Raw genomic sequence first — 19,781 nt, forward strand, 5'->3', positions numbered from 1 at the left:
CTAATATCAAGATATTAGTATATAAAACTTACTGTGGAAAAATATTTTATTTTATGAAGTTGATAGTTTTCATCTTACCTGTAACTATCTCCACTAAACTGACTATACAATTTGAAGTCTAACTGGAATTAGGAAAATGAAATTTGATCACAAATTTTAGAATATCTGAAGTAACATTTTCTTTCAAAGAAAACTATGATTAAGTTCACAAAACAAACATGTGAATATCATTCAATATTTTAAACTATTATATCTACTTATTAAGAAAAGTTACCCAGGAAAACTAATGTGTCAACTCCAAAAGGAGCCTAGAAAATAAAACAGTTGTTCATCCTTGGTTAGTAACAGTAGTAGAATCTGTAGGAAGCAAACTAACCTTTGTGCAAACTACTAGTACTGGAATGCCCAAGTTCTGTGTAAGTGTATCTGCACCCAGAGGTAAAACCACACTGTCGTCTTTGTCTTCCTGTGATGCGGTAGTTCTTCTCTGAGGAGAAGCTGGGAAATCTTCTCCTGGCTCTACATATTCTTGAAAGTCTCTAATCACTGAAAATCAAAGTAAATAATTTAATACATAGTTTAGAAATGGCTTTTTATTTCAGCAGGTAGCTTTTCTGCCATCTAAATACATATGTTACTAGAGTTCACACTTAGTCTTGTGTAAGAAACAAAAAGGTTTTGAGAAATCCAATTCAAAGACAGTACAGAAACTCTGGACCCACATTAATTATCAGGAGGCAGAATAAAACACTGAGTGGCTCCAAAGAGTGGGGTTCAATGCAGGCCTGGTTCAATCTGTGCAAATTACTGTGGGCAAGTCACAACTGAGCTCTGTCCCTCTACCCTCTCTAATTCACAAACAGCACTGAAAGGATAGAAGAAAAAATAAATACGTGGGGGGGTGGAAGGTTTCCACGATCTAAAAGACAGTTCCAGATGGCTTTCTAATATTAACTTCCTTTCTCAAAACCCTTTATTCAGGTCTCCTCCTCTTTACCTAGGTGCAATCTTGAGCCATGTTTACCCTATAACCCCCATAAAAACTAGGGAGATATTATCAATACTAGTAAGTTTTTAGAAATCGTTTGCAAAATTGTCAAAACCTTTACTTAAAAAAAGTTAATGTGGGAGAGGAACCAAGATGGCAGAGTAGAAGGACGTGCTTTCCCTCCCTCTTGCAAGAACACCAGAATCACGACTAGCTGCTGGACAGTCATCGACAGGAAGGCACTGGAACTCACCAAAAATGATACCCCACATCCAAAGACAAAGAAGCAGCCACAATGAGATGGTAGGAGGGGCGCAATCACAATAAAATCAAATCCCATAACTGCTGGGTGAGTGACTCACAAACCAGAGAACACTTATGCCACAGAAATCCACCCACTGGAGTGAAGGTTCTGAGCCCCACGTCAGGCTGCCCAACCTGGGGGTCCAGCAGCGGGAGGAGGAATTCGTAGAGAATCAGACTTTGAAGCCTAGTGGGAATTGATGGCAGGACTTCGAAGGACTGGGGGAAACAGAGACTCCACTCTTGGAGGGCACACACAAAGTAGTGTGCGCATCGAGACCCAGGGAAGGAGCAGTGACCCCAGGGGAGACTGAACCAGACCTACCTGCTAGTGTTGGAGGGTCTCCTGCAGAGGCGGGGGGTGGCTGTGGCTCACTGTGGGGACAAGGACACTGGCAGCAGAAGTTCTGGGAAGTACTCCTTGGCGTGAGCCCTCCCAGAGTCTGGCATTAGCCCCACCAAAGAGCCCAGGTAGGCTCCAGTGTTTGGTTGCCTCGGGCCAAACAACCAACAGGGAGGGAACCCAGCCCGACCTATCAACACTCAAGTGGATTAAAGTTTTACTGAGCTCTGCCCACCAGAGCAAGAGTCAGCTCTACCCACCACCAGTCCCTCCCATCAAGCCTCTTAGATAGCCTCATCCACCAGAGGGCAGACAGCAGAAGCAAGAAGAACTACAATCCTTCAGCCTGTGGAACAAAAGCCACATTCACAGAAAGACAGACAAGATGAAAAGGCAGAGGGCTATGTACCAGATGAAGGAACAAGATAAAACCCCAGAAAAACAACTAAATGAAGTGGAGATAGGCAACCTTCCAGAAAAATAATTCAGAATAATGATAGTGAAGATGATCCAGGAACTTGGAAAAAGAATGGAGGCAAAGATCGAGAAGATGCAAGAAATGTTTAACAAAGACCTAGAAGAATTAAAGAACAGAGATTAACAATACAATAACTGAAATGAAAACTACACTAGAAGGAATCAACAGCAGGATAACTGAGGCAGAAGAACGGATAAGTGACGTGGAAGAGAGAATAGTGGAATTCACTGCTGCGGAACAGAATAAAGAAAAAGAATGAAAAGAAATGAAGACAGCCTGGGGACAGCCTGGGACAACATTAAACACAACAACATTCACATTATAGGGTTCCCAGAAGGAGAAGAGAGACAGAAAGGAGCAGAGAAAATATCTGAAGAGATTATAGTCAACAACTTCCCTAACATGGGAAAAGAAATAGCCACCCAAGTCCAGGAAGCGCAGCAAGTCCCATACAGGATAAACCCAAGGAGAAAAATGCCGAGACACATAGTAATCAAATTGGCAAAAATTAAAGACAAAGAAAATTATTGAAAGTAGCAAGGGGAAAATGACAAATAACATACAAGGGAACTCCCATAAGGTTAACAGCTGATTTCTCAGCAGAAACTCTACAAGCCAGAAGGGAGCGGCATGATATACTTAAAGTGATAAAAGGCAAAAACCTACAACCAAGATTACTCTACCTGGCAAGGATCTCATTCAGATTTGATGGAGAAATCAAAAGCTTTACAGACAACCAAAAGCTAAGAGAATTCAGCACCACCAAACCAGCTCTACAAGAAATGCTAAAGGAACTTCTCTAAGTGGGAAACACAAGAGAAGAAAAGGATCTACAAAAACAAACCCAAAACAATTAAGAAAATGGTCATAGGAACATACATACCGATAACTACGTTAAACGTGAATGGATTAAATGCCCCAACCAAAAGACATAGGCTCGCTGACTGGATACAAAAACAAGACCCATCTATATGCTGTCTACAAGAGACCCACTTCAGACCTAGGGACACATACAGACTGAAAGTGAGGGGATGGAAAAAGATATTCCATGCAAATGGAAATCAAAAGAAAGCTGGACTAGCAACACTCATATCAGATAAAATAGACTTTAAAATAAAGAATGTTACAAAAGACAAGGAAGGACACTACATAATGATCAAGGGATCAATCCAAGAAGAAGATATAACAATTATAAATATATATGCACCCAACACAGGAGCACCTCAATACATAAGGCAACTGCTAACAGCTATAAAAGAGGAAATAGACAGTAACACGATAATACTGGGGGACTTTAACACCTCACTTACACCAATGGACAGATCATCCAAAATGAAAATAAATAAGGAAACACAAGCTTTAAATGACACAACAGACCAGATAGATTTAATTGATATTTATAGGACATTCCATCCAAAAACAGCAGATTACACTTTCTTCTCAAGTGCGCATGGAACATTCTCCAGGATAGATCACATCTTGGGTCACAAATCAAGCCTCAGTAAATTTAAGAGAATTGAAATCATATCAAGCATCTTTTCTGACCACAACGCTATGAGATGAGAAATGAATTACAAGGAAAAACACGTGAACAACACAAACACATGGAGGCTAAACAATACGTTACTAAATAACCAAGAGATCACTGAAGAAATCAAAGAGGAAATCAAAAAATACCTAGAGACAAATGACACTGAAAACACGATGATCCAAAACCTATGGGATGCAGCAAAAGCAGTTCTAAGAGGGAAGTTTATAGCTATACAAGCCTACCTCAAGAAACAAGAAAAATCTCAAATAAACAATCTAACCTTATACCTAAAGGAACTAGAGAAAGAAGAATAAACAAAACCCAAGGTTGGCAGAAAGAAAGAAATCATAAAGATAAGAGCAGAAATAAATGAAATAGAAACAAATAAAACAATAGCAAAGATCAACAAAACTAAAAGCTGGTTCTTTGAGAAGATAAACAAAATTGATAAACAATTAGCCAGACTCATCAAGAAAAAGAGGGAGAGGACTCAAATCAATAAAATTAGAAATGAAAAAGGAGAAGTTACAACAGACACCGCAGAACTACAAAGCATCCTAAGAGACTACTAAAAGCAACTCTATGCCAATAAAATGGAAAACCTGGAAGAAATGGACAAATTCTTAGAAAGGTATAACCTTCCAAGACTGAACCAGGAAGAAACAGAAAATATGAACAGACCAATCACAAGGAATGAAATTGAAACTGTGATTAAAAATCTTCCAAAAAATAAAAGTCCAGGACCAGATGGCTTCACAGGTGAATTCTATCAAACATTTAGAGAAGAGCTAACACCCATCCTTCTCAAACTCTTCCAAAAAATTGCAGAGGAAGGAACACTCCCAAACTCATTCTTTGAGGCCACAATCACCCTGATACCAAAACCAGACAAACATACTACAAAAAAAGAAAATTACAGACCAGTATCACTGATGAATATAGAGGCAAAAATCTTTCACAAAATACTAGCAAACAGAATCCAACAACACATTAAAAGGATCATACACCATGATCAAGTGGGATTTATCCCAGGGATGCAAGGATTCTTCAATATACGCAAATCAATCAATGTGATATACCATATTAACAAACTGAAGAATAAAAACCATATGATATCTCAACAGATGCAGAAAAAGCTTTTGAAAAACCTCAACACCCACTTATGATAAAAACTCTGCAGAAAGTGGGCATAGAGGGAACCTACCTCAACACAATAAAGGCCATATACAACAAAGCCACAGCCAACATCATTCTCAATAGTGAAAAACTGAAAGCATTTCCTCTAATATCAGGAACGAGACAAGGATGTCCACTCTCACCGCTATTATTCAACATAGTTTTGGAAGTCCTAGCCACGGCAATCAGAGAAGAAAAAGAAATAAAAGAATATAAATTGGAAAGGAAGAAGGAAAACTGTCACTGTTTGTAGATGACATACTACACATAGAGAATCCTAAAAATGCCACCAGAAAACTACTAGAGGTAATCAATGAATTTGGTAAAGATGCAGAATACAAAATTAATGAACAGAAATCTCTTGCGCTCCTATACACTAATGAAGAAAAATCTGAAAGAGAAATTATGGGAACGCTCCCAAAAAATACCTAGCAATAAACCTACCTAGGGGAGCAAATGACCTGTATGCAGAAAACTATAAGACACTGATGAAAGAAAGTAAAGATGATACCAACAGTTGGAGAGATATACCATGTTCTTGGATTGGAAAAATCAATATTGTGAAAATGACTATACTACCCAAAGCAATCTCCAGATTCAATGCAATCCCTATCAAATTAACAATGGCATATTTTACAGAACTAGAACAAAAAATCTTAAAATTTGTATGCAGACACAAAAGACCCCGAATAGCCAAAGCAGTCTTGAGGGAAAAAAACAGAGCTGGAGGAATCAGACTCCCTGACTTCTGACTATACTACAAAGCTACAGTAATCAAGACAATATGGTACTGGCACAAAAACAGAAACACAGATCAATGGAACAAGATAGAAAGTCCAGAGATTAACCCACGCACCTATGGTCAACTAATCTATGACAAAGAAGGCAAAGATATACAATGAAGAAAAGACAGTCTCTTCAATAAGTGGTGCTGGGAAAACTGGACAGCTACATGTAAAAGAATGAAATTAGAACACCCCCTAACACCACACACAAAAATAAACTCAAGAGATGGATTCGAGACCTAAATGTAAGACCAGACACTATAAAACTCTTAGAGGAAAACATAGGAAGAACACTCTTTGACAAAAATCACAGCAAGATCTTTTTTGATCCATCTCCTAGAGTAATGGAAATAAAAACAAAAACAAACAAATGGGACCTAATGAAACTTCAAAGCTTTTGCACAGCAAAGGAAACCATAAACAAGACGAAAAGACAACCCTCAGAATGGGAGAAAATATTCGCAAACGAATCAACAGACAAAGGATTAATCTCCAAAATATATAAACAGCTCATGCAGCTCAATATTAAAGAAACAAACAACCCAATCCAAAAATGGGCAGAAGACCTAAATAGACATTTCTCCTAAGAAGACATACAGATGGCCAAGAAACACATGAAAATCTGCTCAACATCACTAATAATTAGAGAAATGCAAATCAAAACTACAATGAGGTATCACTTCACACCAGTTAGAATGGGCATCATCAGAAAATCTACAAACAACAAATGCTGGAGAGGGTGTGGAGAAAAGGGAACCCTCTTGCACTGTTGGTGGGAATGTAATTGATACAGCCACTATGGAGAACAGTATGGAGGTTCCTTAAAAAACTAAAAATAAGGCTTCCCTGGTGGTGCAGTGGTTGAGAGTTCGCCTGCTGATGCAGGGGACACTGGTTCGTGCCCCAGTCCGGGAAGGTCCCACATGCCGCAGAGCGGCTGGGCCCGTGAGCCATGGCTGCTGAGCCTGCGTATCCAGAGCCTGTGCTCCGCAACGGGACAGGCCACAACAGTGAGAGGCCCGTGTACCGCCAAAAAAAAAAAACAAAAACTAAAAATAGAATTACCATATGATCCAGCAATCCCACTACTGGGCATATACCCAGAGAAAACCATAATTCAAAAAGACACATGCACCCCAATGTTCATTGTAGCACTATTTACAACAGCCAGGTCATGGAAGCAACCTAAATACCCACTGACAGACAAATGGATAAAGAAGATGTGGTACATATATACAATGGAATATTACTCAGCCATAAAAAAGAACGAAATTGAGTCATTTGTTGAGACGTGGATGGATCTAGAGACTGTCATACAGAGTGAATTAAGTCAGAAAGAGAAAAACAAATATCATATATTAACGCATGTATGTGGAACCTAGAAAGACGGTACAGATGAACCGGTTTGCAGGGCAGAAGTTGAGACACAGATGTAGAGAACAAACGTATGGACACCAAGGGGGGAAAACCGTGGTGGGGTGGGGATGGTGATGTGATGAATTGGGCGATTGGGTCTGACATGTATACACTGATGTGTATAAAGCTGATGACTAATACGAACCTGCAGTATAAAAAAACAAACAAAAAAACTAACACTAAACTTTCTTTGGGTTATTTGTATGGAAATATGTTAATATAAATGTTTCAGACACTACATGAAATTTCTAAAAATCTTATATGTTCTGGTATAATGTTGTAAGTCATAATTCTAGTTATTTAAAATGTATATCTCAGAAATAACTGAATTTCCTTGTCAACTGCATTATTATGAACTTTCATCAAATCTTTTTTTTTCTTTTTTTTCTTTTTAAGGATCCTCCAGTAGGAGCTGGGGCCTCAAGGATGCCTGCCTCTTTCAGAGTTTTGTCTAGGGGATTGTCAGCCTCATGACTGCTCCTTCTTTTTTTTTTTTTTGGCAGTACGCGGGCCTCTCACTGCTGTGGCCTCTCCCGTTGCGGAGCACAGGCTCCGGATGCACAGGCTTAGCGGCCATGGCTCACAGGCCCAGCCACTCCGTGGCATGTGGGATCTTCCCGGACCGGGGCATGAACCCACGTCCCCTGCATCGGCAGGCAGACTCTCAACCACTACGCCACCAGGGAAGCCCTCATCAAATCTTTAACCGTGGTCATTTTTAAGTCTTTTGTCATTTACAGAGAGTTCCGGGTGTACTCTGATGCTTTTGCAAAAATGTTCTTATAAAAGGGTTTCATCTTCAAGGAATTCATGGAAAAGACTCTGACAATACAGGTTTCTGGTAACTGACTATACTGCTGAACTGAATGAATGAGCATTTTCAGAACTCTAATGGAGAACTGATGGATTCATAAAAGTGCTAACAAAAGATCAAGATGAAAAAAAATTAATTACACGGGACTGAGTGAACTGATGATGATTATAATTTTTGTGATTTTCTGTTTGAATAAAAAAAAAGTTAATGTGAATACACCAAGAGCGTTAACAATGTATACTTTGATTTAGTAATTACTCTTCAACCAATTCTTAAGGGACCAGTGACAGATACACACACACAGCGATTTCCATACAACTGATTTTCATGTTTAAAGGCAAAACAACCAATTTGGAAACAAATTATCCACAGCACAGGATTAAAACAGTATATGGGGGAATATTATACAGAGCCACAAAAAAGGAAAACTGTCCTGAACTTACATGGGGTCAGGAGGAGGGAATCTTGAACAGTTGAGCATGATTCCACCAGGAACAGAGGGGCATGCGTATACCTTTAGCAGCTCTGGTAGCTATTACCCTTCAAATCAGAGGCTGAAATCTAATTGGTTCTCAAGTTATAGCATGCACCAGATTTCAGCAGTTTCTGATTCAGCAGTCTGGGAAAGGGCCTGAGAATGTGTATTTCTCACAAGCTCTCAACTGTACTGATACTGATGCTGCTGGTCTTAGGACCACACACTGAAAACCACTGACTGCTATAGAATAAATTTTGAGAGGGGGGAGAAAAGCCCCAGAGGTAATGGCCAACAAGGAAAAAAAGGTATAGATTAAAAGCAGTTAGACACCCTTTTCAATAATTTAGGACATACATTCTCTTAAGTTTTTACTGTTTCCGTGCATATAAATTCCAGTAAGCTGTCAAATTTCCCCTAAAAGTTATCGGCTAACAATAGCAAAGAACAGCAGCATACCATCTGTATATTTTCTTAAGCAAAGTGCAACACTGACATATGAAGAGCTCCCAGTGAAATTAAGAACCGTGACAAGTGGCTTACAACTTGTTAGAAATGACCCGTATCATTTTCAGAATTTCCATGAAAATTTCCAACTTACATGGGCACGTACAAAATATATTATGTACTTTGTAAATCATAAAACCAGCTTAACATCTTTATATTTATGTTGTTACTCAACATCTTTATGGACATACTTCATTTTGACAAGGTTAATAAAGATTGCTCTACTTATCAAGAAACGAGACTACTGAAAATGAGCAGCTGAAGAAAGATTCAGATTTTTTTATCCTGAAAACCCGCTTTCCAAAATGAACACATACGGCCTTTTGGCAAAGAAGAAAAGGCGCCTCTACTAAAGAGTCTGCCGTTATGTGTCTGTTTCCAATGTAAAACTATATTAAAACAGCACATCATTCAAACTGAATTTCAAAAGCAGTACTCTCATTGAGTTTCCTTCATTAAACCTTATTCAAAGTCAAAAGTTCCTGACAATTCTGATAGTCAGCTAGGATATTTTGTCTTTGAAATCTATTTTCTAGACTACTCACACTTTTGTTCCATTTCTTTCATTTCTTCAGGAGGAATTTTCAATTTGTCAATATGTTCTCTAACAACACTTGCCCATTTCTGTAAAGAATCCAAAGCAGTCCAAGGCTTTGACATATCAACAACCAACGTAACTAGAGTGTCCTTCAGAGAAATGGCATCCAGTGAAAATTTAAGGAGGCCTTTGTGATACGGGTCTCCATCCAAGATCCATACATTACATCTTGTTTGATCTACAACAGACAAAAGAAAGTTACCAAGGCAACAGGATAAAGTCATTTCATCATCCAACTAACAATACTACTTGGTATTTTAAGGCATCTCCACAGGAGATGTCTCCTTTGGCAAGGTTCACCTACTTGAGTTACATCTACCAATTCAGTAAAGTCCTAATGAATACTCAAGAAAATGATTTAACTGCCAACACAGAAAATCAGCATCCTCTACTTCATATTTCTCAATCCCAAACCACAGACTGAATAACATGTTTCTATTCTTACCATCAGCAGATAGAGCCATGCATATTCAAGATATTATATACGAAAATGAGAAGGCAAGTGATCTATAGAAGAAAAAAATGGCTGATCAGATAAGAAAAGCTGGGGAGTAAATGCCACTTTCATGTCGAAAAATGAGACGATGGTAAAAAGAGGGCAAAACAATCATAGGATACTATTATTTCACTACCGGAGGGAAAATGAACTGAAAATTTGAGATTCTTCAAGGTTAGCAAGAAAGCTAAAGTCTGCACACCAATACCTTAAGACGTTTAAAAATACCACTATATGAATCCCAATCTCAAACCAATAAAAGTATGCCCTAACATAACTATTTACTGACTGGCATGACACAGTAGGTCTCCTAGTAAAAAATGACACACTAAGAAAAGTCAAAGACTAATATTAATATGGACAGCAGTGCAACTTGGAAAGACTTCAGTAAATTTACATTACAAATAAACGACACTCACCATCCCTGTCTTCATCATGAACATTTAAGTACAAATATTCCAATCCTCTTCCTTTCTTGTACTCCTCTATTCCCTGAATTTTTCTTATTAAGCTTGTTTTTCCAGCTCCATCTTCACCTGTAAAAAAGGACAAATCTTTAAAATTATAATATGGATTATTAAAGAACGCTTTCTAGTGTGCCAAGAGAAAACCCAACTGGAACGAGCTTCAACCAAAAGGGTAATTTGATGGAAAATAACTAGGTAATTATACAGGTGAAGATGCAGACTTCACCTCCAGGATTCTCCCTCTTGGTATCTCTGCTCCTCTTGTTAAGTCTCATTTCATCCTATTACAAATGGCTTCCTCTATGGGTATTTTTCAGGAGGCTCAACTCTTATGCCATCCTCATTTAATCTACAAGGAACAAAAGACTCTCTCTGTCAGTTTTCAGTCTGAAGACTCTCAGGTAAAGTTGGCCCAGCTGGGGTTATGTGCATACCTAAGGGCCACTCATGGAGGAAGGCTAATACATAAAAACTGACCTGGGCAGGGAACTGTGACTGTAGCCTCACCAAAACCATGAAGCCATAAGAAATATGCGCAAAGGAGAGGAGTGAGGATTGGGGATAGTGAGTTGGGCAAAAACAAGGGCACAGAGAATGTAGAATAGACAAAAATAAAATGTAGACTTAAAAAATATTAATAGCAAGAAATCATGTGATTTAAACTTGGCACAAATTTTAAAAGTTGGAAACTAGGCTAGCTAGTCAATGTTTTGGTGAGTTTCTTTTATATTGTGAATTTATTTAAATACTACATGTTACTATTTCATGGACTTATTTTGTTATTGGCAATATTGTGTTATTGGTACTTAATAAAGGTAAGTTTCTTGGATCTAAGGACTTATTTCTGAAGACTCATGAGTTCTCTGAGAATTTAAAAGTTATTTTCATTTTCATGTTAAGCACTTAAAAAATTCTATATGTCCTGGATCTTCTGAATAACTATCTTTATATCTAAATGCTGTCAGAAAATTGCAGTACCCACCTCTGCATTGGTGTTTATCAACCTTCTGGTACCAAGCTGAGGCCAAGTGATGCAGACGGAACAGAGAAGAGAGTGGCCACATAGGTATGTATGCCAAACTCAAAAGAAAGTGTCCCAGAGCAGTCAGTGCTATTTTCAACTGTACTGGTCAGAATGGTTCTGAACCATTTCCAACATTTCACAGCAATAAGTATAGACTTAACTAAGCAATAAAGAACTTGCCATTAAATGAGTATTTACTTTTCAGTACTATTTTTGCAGTGAACCATTAAAATGGTCCATCAAAATACAGACTGGGTTGAAAACAGGAATATCTATGATAATGACATGAGCTCCATTATGATCATGCTTAAAATGGACATCATAAGGTTAACCAGTGAAAAATAAAATACATAAATACTTTTTTTAAAATTCATTTTATTTATTCATTTAAGCTGCGTTGGGTCTTCGTTGCTGTGCACGGGCTTTCTCTAGTTGCGGCAAGTGGGGGCTACTCTTCGATGCGGTGCGCGGGCTTTTCACCGTGGTGGAAACTCCTCCCCAGTGAATGCTGACCATCATTCATTTCACTGGACTAATGGTTCTCAAAAATGCATCAGGAGGGCTTCCCTGGTGGCGCAGTGGTTGAGAGTCCGCCTGCTGATGCAGGGGACATGGGTTCGTGCCCCGGTCTGGGAAGATCCCACATGCCGCGGAGCGGCTGGGCCCGTGAGCCATGGCCGCTGAGCCTGCGTGTCTGGAGCCTGTGCTCTGCAACCGGAGAGGCCACAACAGTGAGAGGCCTGCGTACCGCAAAAAAAAAAAAAAAAAAAAAAAAATGCATCAGGATAACCTGGGGGTCTTGTTAAAACACACTGCTGGGCCTCACCTCCTGGCTTTCTGAGTCAGTAAGTCTGGGGTGGGGCCCATGCATCTGCATTTCTAACAAGTTTCCGGTGTTGCTGATGCAGCTGGTCCAAGGACCACACTTTGAGAACTCAGACGTTTAGATGTCACTTAGACGTTTACTACACTAAGCCAAGCGCTAGGATTACAAAGATCCACAGGTCAAAGTTGCTGTCCTAGGAGCTCATAAATTGGAGAGGGAAAACAAACAGAAGACAATTTCAAGATACTGTCATTAGGACTGCACTAGAGATGTGCAACAAGCAGGAAACCAGAGCAAAGGGAAGATCCTGGATTTGCTTGGAAGTCAAAAAGGGCTTTGCACAGAAAGTAACACTTCAGCCAGATCTTGTAGTGTTAATGAACCACAGAGAGTTAGTCATTCCAGGAAGTAGGAAAGCATATACAGAGGCCTGGAGACAAAGAAGTGTCCTTCTAGAAGGGACAAATAATTTGAATGCATGAAATTCAGAATGTAAGGGGGAAAAGGAGCCAGAAAGTGAGAATAAAAAGGGAATGCCAGATCACAAAGGGCATCCTATGCCAGGCTGAGATGGTTAGGCTTTATCCTGAAGAGTCACTGGCAGTATTTAGGTATTTTAGGAAGACTGCTATCACAGAGGTGTGGAAGAGTGACTGACAAGGGTAGGTTTGGGAGTAAGGAGACTAGATAATAGACAATTACTGGAGTCCTAGCAAGAAATGAGGTAGGCCTTAACTAAAGTATTAGTGGTGTGGTGCGACAGCTGAACTCAAAGGCTGATTTGGCTGGGAGCTGGCAGAGAGGTTAAGGGAAACAGAGGGCAGAGAAGACCCTCCCTTGCCACAGCTACAGTCGCGCCACCCCTCCTGTTCTACCACTTACCTTTAGGTGGTTGGTCCTAAGTCTTCCTTGCAAGCTTCCACCCCCGCCCCCAACATTTGTGTCTCCCAGGGTTCCTTCTTCAGACCTCTATTCTTCTCGCTCTACATATAATTCTAGTGGAATCTCCACACAAGACTTCAATACCACCTATAATCTGGTGACTCACAGACTTCTTTCCAGCCTCAGTCTCTCCTGAACTACTTACTGGTCATCATTATTTGGATGTCCCATAAAGAACTCACATTTCAATATGCACAGAAGTATTAATATCATTATCTTGCATTTTCCCCCCATTCACTTACATAATTATTAATAAAAGAGTCCCACATCAAGGCCCTTATCCACTGTTCCCTCTATTTAGAACATACTCTTCTATGTGTTACCTAAGCTTCTTCGTAACTTCCCTCAAATATCACTTCCTCAGGTAGGCTGTTGTCCCTAACCACCTCATTTAAAATCACAACCTCAATCAATCAATCAATAAAATCACAACCTCCCAACACCCCTACTGCTTGTTTTTTCTCCATTGAACTTACTAACATAATACGGCTTTTTCTTTTTTTTGCTTAGTCACTCCCTACCCCCCAAAACTCCAGAGGAACAGGCATTTTTGTGTTTTGATAACTGCTGCATCTCCAGTACCTATTAACTCTTCATAGTGAAAAGTATATTCCTAATCCTCCTACACAGTAGCCACTGACAGACTGTCTCAAACAACAAAAAAATATGCCAAGATATTAATACAAGTTTCACAAATCCCTGAATGAACAAATACAAATTCTGTCCCCTTACCCACTTAGGGAGGGTTCTTTTTTTTGGGGGGCCGTGCCCTGCGGCATACGGGATCTTAGTTCCCCGATCAGGAGTTAAATCCATGCCCCCTGCAGTGGAAGCACGGAGTCTTTTTTTTTTTTTTTAAATAAATTTTATTTATTTATTTATTTTTGGCTGCGTTGGTCCTTTGTTGCTGCACGTGGGCTTTCTCTAGTTGCAGCGAGCAGGAGCCACTCTTCGTTGCAGCGCACGGGCCTCTCCTGTTGTGGAGCATGGGTTCTAGGTGCACACGCTTCAGTAGTTGTGGCATGTGGGCTCAGTAGTTGTGGCTCGTGGGCTCTAGAGTGCAGGCTCAGCAGCTGTGGCACACGGGTTTAGCTGCTCCACGGCATGTGGGATCTTTCCAGACCAGGGCTAGAACCTGTGTCCCCTGCACTGGCAGGCGGGTTCTTAACCACTGTGCCACCAGGGAAGTCCCAGCACGGAGTCTTAAGCACTGGACTGCTAGGGAAGTCCCGGGAGGGTTTTTAAACTTTAGTGTGCATTAATGCAAAAGCCTCAGAAGTCAGGACAGAAAAGGGATGAAATTTCAAGTCCATCAATGTGCTTCTATATAAGAAAAATTAAAGGACTGTAGTTTACCTCCCTTTGCCCACAGCCTAGTCAAACAGAACCATCATTGGCTTCTGCTTCCATCTCTATGGAAGCAGCAGGAGCAGCAAACACACAGTGCCTACCGTATGCATTTAACCAGCAGTAATTCCAACACAACCACAACTCTAGCGGAATGATGATTACCTCCCATTTGACGATACCTGGGGCTCAGAATTGTTAAAGTATCTTATCCAAAGTCTCAAACAGGTAGGAAATGACAAGGCCAGAATCTGAATTCATATGAATTGAACTCCAAAGCACCCTCTTTCCAATATACAACAAATAAACAATAATTAAATCTTTAGAAGACTATTAAACATACTGCTTATTATTTTTGTATTATGACAAAAGAATAAGACACTCCTGCTTCCAGGGGTCACTTATTTTCAGAAGAAAAAGAAAAATGATTTAATGCATTCCTCTCTGTGGGCAGCCTCTGAGTGATGGATGGTTATGTTCCCATTCTCCTGATTCTACCTCTAAGGATTGGGAAAGTTTTACTATACTAATTTCTTCTCTCCTGGAATTTTAAACCTTGGGGACCCTTTTTTTTTTTTTTTTGCGGTACGTGGGCCTCTCACTGTTGTGGCCTCTCCCGTTGCGGAGCACAGGCTCCGGACGCGCAGGCTCAGCGGCCATGGCTCACGGGCCCAGCCGCTCCACGGCATGTGGGATCTTCCCGGACTGGGGCACGAACCCATGTCCCCTGCATCGGCAGGCGGACTCTCAACCACTGCACCACCAGGGAAGCCCTTGGGGACCCATTTTAAGAAAAATTTTACAACATTAAATTTGGAAAAAAAGAGTATACTGCCAAATAAATGGAATACGGTAAATATGGTAGTTAGAGATTTTTTCCTCTCATTCTGTGATTTGAAATTTCTCATTTCTGGTAACAAATTACAAGTGTTCACAATGAGAATAAAGAACATTTCATAAACACATACAGGTTATAAGGAGCTCTAACCCTCTCTACTTACAGATGAGGAAACTGAGGCCAGGCCACAGTCACAAAGACTGTGGGAACATGGTGACAGTAATCCAAACCTCCCAAGAGAATCCAAGTCAACCTTCTCAAGAGTGCGACTCCCCTTTGTCCTCAGAAGAAAATACAATGAGGGAAGAAAAACAGAAGAATATCTTATTCTCAAGAATATTCTAAACCTAACAAAGAAGATTCTCAAGATGCTTGAAGACGTACTTTGCTTGCCGAAACAAAGTCTTTCTGGGAACAAAATTTCTCCCGTCTTCAACTTTAATGACATTTGGAAGTTACAGATGGTTGAAAATTAAACATTCATATTCTACACATTTTAAAATAAGTCTTAAGCCTCAATTATAATGACCATTTTCTGTTGCTGTCACTTTTTTTTTTTTTTTTTTTTTTACACCTAAATGAACTCTGACATGATTTGTCTTGATGGCAAATGCAGACATCTGAAAACAGATTTCCTGAAAGGTCTACAGAGGCCAATGAAGACATACTCTGTAAACAAAATCTCATTTGTTACCTACTATTTCCAGAAATCTCATCTGAGGTATTTGCAAAGATATAGTCTTGTTCTAGGGTTATACACATCTTCCAACCACATTACTTGTTAGACTGCTTTTTCTCTCTGTCTTAACCCATCGGCCTCCCAGTTCTCTTCTCTCACTATATAAACATACCACTCAAAAGTGAACATTCACCAAGTTCATACCACGCTCTAATCCATTCCGTACCCTGCAGCTGAGTGATCTTCCTGAATCATGCCACTCTCCCTCTTAAGACCCTGAAAGGGATTCTAGTTAATGATATTCATGCTGAAGTATTTAAAGGGAAATATACCAACATCTGCAATTTACTTTGAAATGCATTTTTTTTCATAGTTGCATGGTGGGACACATATGATAAGGCAAAAATAGTTAAATGTGAATGGAAGAATCTGGGTTTGGGTATATGAATATTAACTGTAAAATTCCTTCAACTTTTCCATATGTTGGGAATTTTCATAAAATGTCAGAAAAAAAACCCCAAGGGTCTTCCTGCTGTTCTCGCAGTAAAGGGCAAACTGTAAAGGCCAATGTCCCTTGCAAAGGCTCCCTCACCTTTCCTGCCCATCTCTCACCATGTCCCACCACCTGCACGCTAGGCTCCAGCCACTCACAACCTCCTCCAGTGCAGCAGAGAGGCCTTGCTCTCTCAACTCTAAATCTTCACACACGCTTTCACTTCTTTCTGGAACATTCTTCCCCTCCCCTCACTGCACCTGGGAGAACCCTACCTTATCCTTCCTGTCTCAGTTTAGTCTCCTCTAAGAAGCTTTCTCTTACTCCAGAAGTCTGGTTAAGCACCCTCCTTTGTACTTCCACAACATACCACACACTTCATATACTTCACTGTAGTGTGTCAGCTTATTTGTGTGTTTCCTTCAGTGTGTCATATACTTCACTGTAGTGTGTCAGCTTATTTGTGTGTTTCCTTCAGTGTGTCACGTCTGTCCCCTTCTTTCAACAAATATTCTCTGGGCAAGTAATCTTAACAGTAAGCAAGATATAAAGTCCTTGCTTTTAAGATGCTTACAGGAAAGAAATTATCCCATTCTTAACGGGTACTTGCTTGCTTGCTCGCCAAAACCAGAAACCGTATCTTAGTCTCTCTGGGCTGCTATAACAAAAACACCATAGGCTGGGTGGCTTTAAACAACAGACATGCATTTCTAACAGTTCTGGAGGCTGGGAAGTCCAAGATCAAAGTGCTGGCAGGTTTGGTGTCTAGTAAGGGCTGGCTTCCTGGGTGAGGGACAGTTTTCTCACTGTGTCCTCACATGGCAGAAAGGGTGAGAGAGCTCTCTGGAATCTCCTTTGTAAGGGCCCTAACCCCATTCATGAGGGCTCCACCTTCATGACCTGATCAGCTGCCAAAGACCCCACCTCCTAGTGCCATCATACTGGGGGTCAGAATTTTAACATGAATTTGAGGGGACTCATTCACTCTACAGCACCTGTCCTACACACAGAAGATCCTTTACCAACATTCTTATCTCTTAATCACAACCGCACGGAGTCTCTGTTTTCATAACTATACCTCATCTGTCATTGCTTATCCTGGGCCTTTACCACAATCCACTATAATAATTCATCACTCATACCTATAAAATTCAAGCGGCTCCCTCTCATCAATAACAGATCATAAAACATACCTCCTTCACTAAACTTAGGAAAACTTTCTAGTCACTGTACCGAGTTGTCAGTATTCAGCTGCCTTGCCACAGCCAAGCTGAACTAAGTTTGAAGATACTAAAAAGTCTGTCATGAACCTTCTCTTTATTCTATTATACAATTAGAAGGATCAAAAAATGTTAAAATTCAGGATGCCTATGTTTTGAATTGATGGACATTTAAAAATCATCTTTAATGGCCTAACCATTCAATAAACAAAAGCCATTAAATTCCAAGTCATTTTTGGAAAACACAACACAGAGCCTAACAGTATGAGTAAAATAAAGTAAAAATTACATACATACTTCATTCTATCCAATTAATATACCTTTAGAGTGGCAAGTAGGACAATGGGGCCTGTGTGGCTTCAAACAATGCTGAAAGAATGCACCTACGTAACATCTATGAACTTTAAGAAAGTTTTATCTTCAATTCCTGAGCCTTCAGCTGGCAGCGAAACAGACACACTAAGTGTGCCAGCCAAACAGTTAATGATCTGTAAACATATACCTGTACAAGCAGAGAGTTCCTGTTTAAACAGACTAAGATGAAAGCCCTTCTACAAAGCACTCTTTAGTGATGATGTTAAAATTATTCTCTAAATAGTTCATCTAAATGTGCATTTCTATATTAGGCTTTCTTAAAGAGGGCATATTTTAAAGGTGTTTTAAAAACAAATCAGGGAACTTCCTGGTGGTGCAGCAGTTAGCATCCCATGCTTTCACTGCTGATGGCCAAGGTTCAGTCCCTGGTCGGGGAACTAGGATCCCACAAGCCATGGGGCACAGCAAAAAAAAAAAAAAAAAAACCATAACTAGAGCTTCCAAGACAAGATGGCAGAGTAGAAAAATGTGAGCCCACCTTTTCTTACAAAAACACCAAAATCACAACTAACTGCTGACCAATCATCAACAAAAAAACTCTGGAACCTACCAAAAAAGATATCCTACATCCAAAGACAAAGAATAAGTCACAATGAGACAGTAAGAGGGGGCACAATCACGATAAAATCAAATCCCATACCCACCGGATGGGCGACCCACAAACTGAAAAATAATTATACCACAGAAGTTCTCCTACAGGAGTGAAAGTTCTGAGCCCCACATCAGGCTCCCCAGCCTGCAGGTCTGGCAATGGGAGGAAAAGCTCCCAGAGAATCTGGCTTTGAAGGCCATCAGGGTTTGATTGCAGCAATTCCACAGGACTGGGGGAAACAGAAACTCCACTCTTCGAGGGCGCACACAAGGTTTCATGCACATGAGGACCCAGGGAAAAGAGCAGTAGCCTCATAAGAACCTGGACCAGACCTACCTGCTGGTATTACAGGGTCTCCTGCAGAGGCGGGGGGCAGCTGTGGCTCATTGCGGGGACAAAGACACTGGCAGCAGTAGTTCTGGGGAGTACTCAGGGGCGTGAGCCCTCCTGGAGGCGGCCATTTTCTCACCAAGGCATGGCCCCTCCCAACAGCCTGTAGGCTCCAGTGTTGGGATGCTTCAGGCCAAACAACCAACAGGGTGGGAACACAGCCCCATCCATCAGCAGACAGGCTAATACTTAAAGTTTTCCTGAGCACACAGCTCCCCACTAAACACGCTCCCTGACACAACCCTGCACACCAGAGGGACAACACCCACCTCCACCCACCAGGGCAGCAGCCAGTCCCTCTGACCAGGAAGCCTCCACAAGCCTCTTAGACAGCTTCATCCACCAGGGGGCAGACAGCAGAAGCAAGAAGAACTACAGCCCTGCAGGCTGCAGAATGGAAACCACAATCACAGTAAGGTAGAGAAAATGAGGTGGCAGAGGGAAATGTTCCAGATGAAGGAACAAGATAAAACCCCAAAAGAACTAAGTGAAGTGGAGATAGGCCATCTACCTGAAAAAGAATTCGGAGTAATAATAGTAAAGATGAGCCGAGATCTTGGAAAAAGAATGGAGGGACAGATCGAGAAGATACAAGAAATGTTTAACAAAGACCTAGAAGAACTAACGAACAAACAGAAATAAACGATAAATAACTGAAATAAAAAACACACTAGAAAG

At 40.5% G+C, this 19,781-nt stretch overlaps 1 protein-coding gene across 1 annotated transcript in view; it reads right to left on the reverse strand.

Annotated features, from left to right (window-relative positions):
- DYNC1LI1 (dynein cytoplasmic 1 light intermediate chain 1) overlaps nt 1–19,781 on the reverse strand; it is a 40,999-nt gene that overhangs the window by 11,204 nt on the left and 10,014 nt on the right. Inside the window, exons 3-5 of the mRNA XM_029243730.1 lie at nt 10,330–10,446; nt 9,362–9,592; nt 377–546 (exon numbers count right to left, since the gene is read on the reverse strand). Of these exons, the coding sequence (XP_029099563.1) occupies nt 377–546; nt 9,362–9,592; nt 10,330–10,446 (518 nt within the window). The remainder of the gene's footprint in view (nt 1–376; nt 547–9,361; nt 9,593–10,329; nt 10,447–19,781) is intronic.

The sequence above is a fragment of the Monodon monoceros genome, unplaced genomic scaffold, assembly GCF_005190385.1.
Source record: "Monodon monoceros isolate NGI ecotype Baffin Bay Population unplaced genomic scaffold, NGI_Narwhal_1 Super_Scaffold_3, whole genome shotgun sequence".
Classification (NCBI taxonomy): domain Eukaryota; kingdom Metazoa; phylum Chordata; class Mammalia; order Artiodactyla; family Monodontidae; genus Monodon; species Monodon monoceros.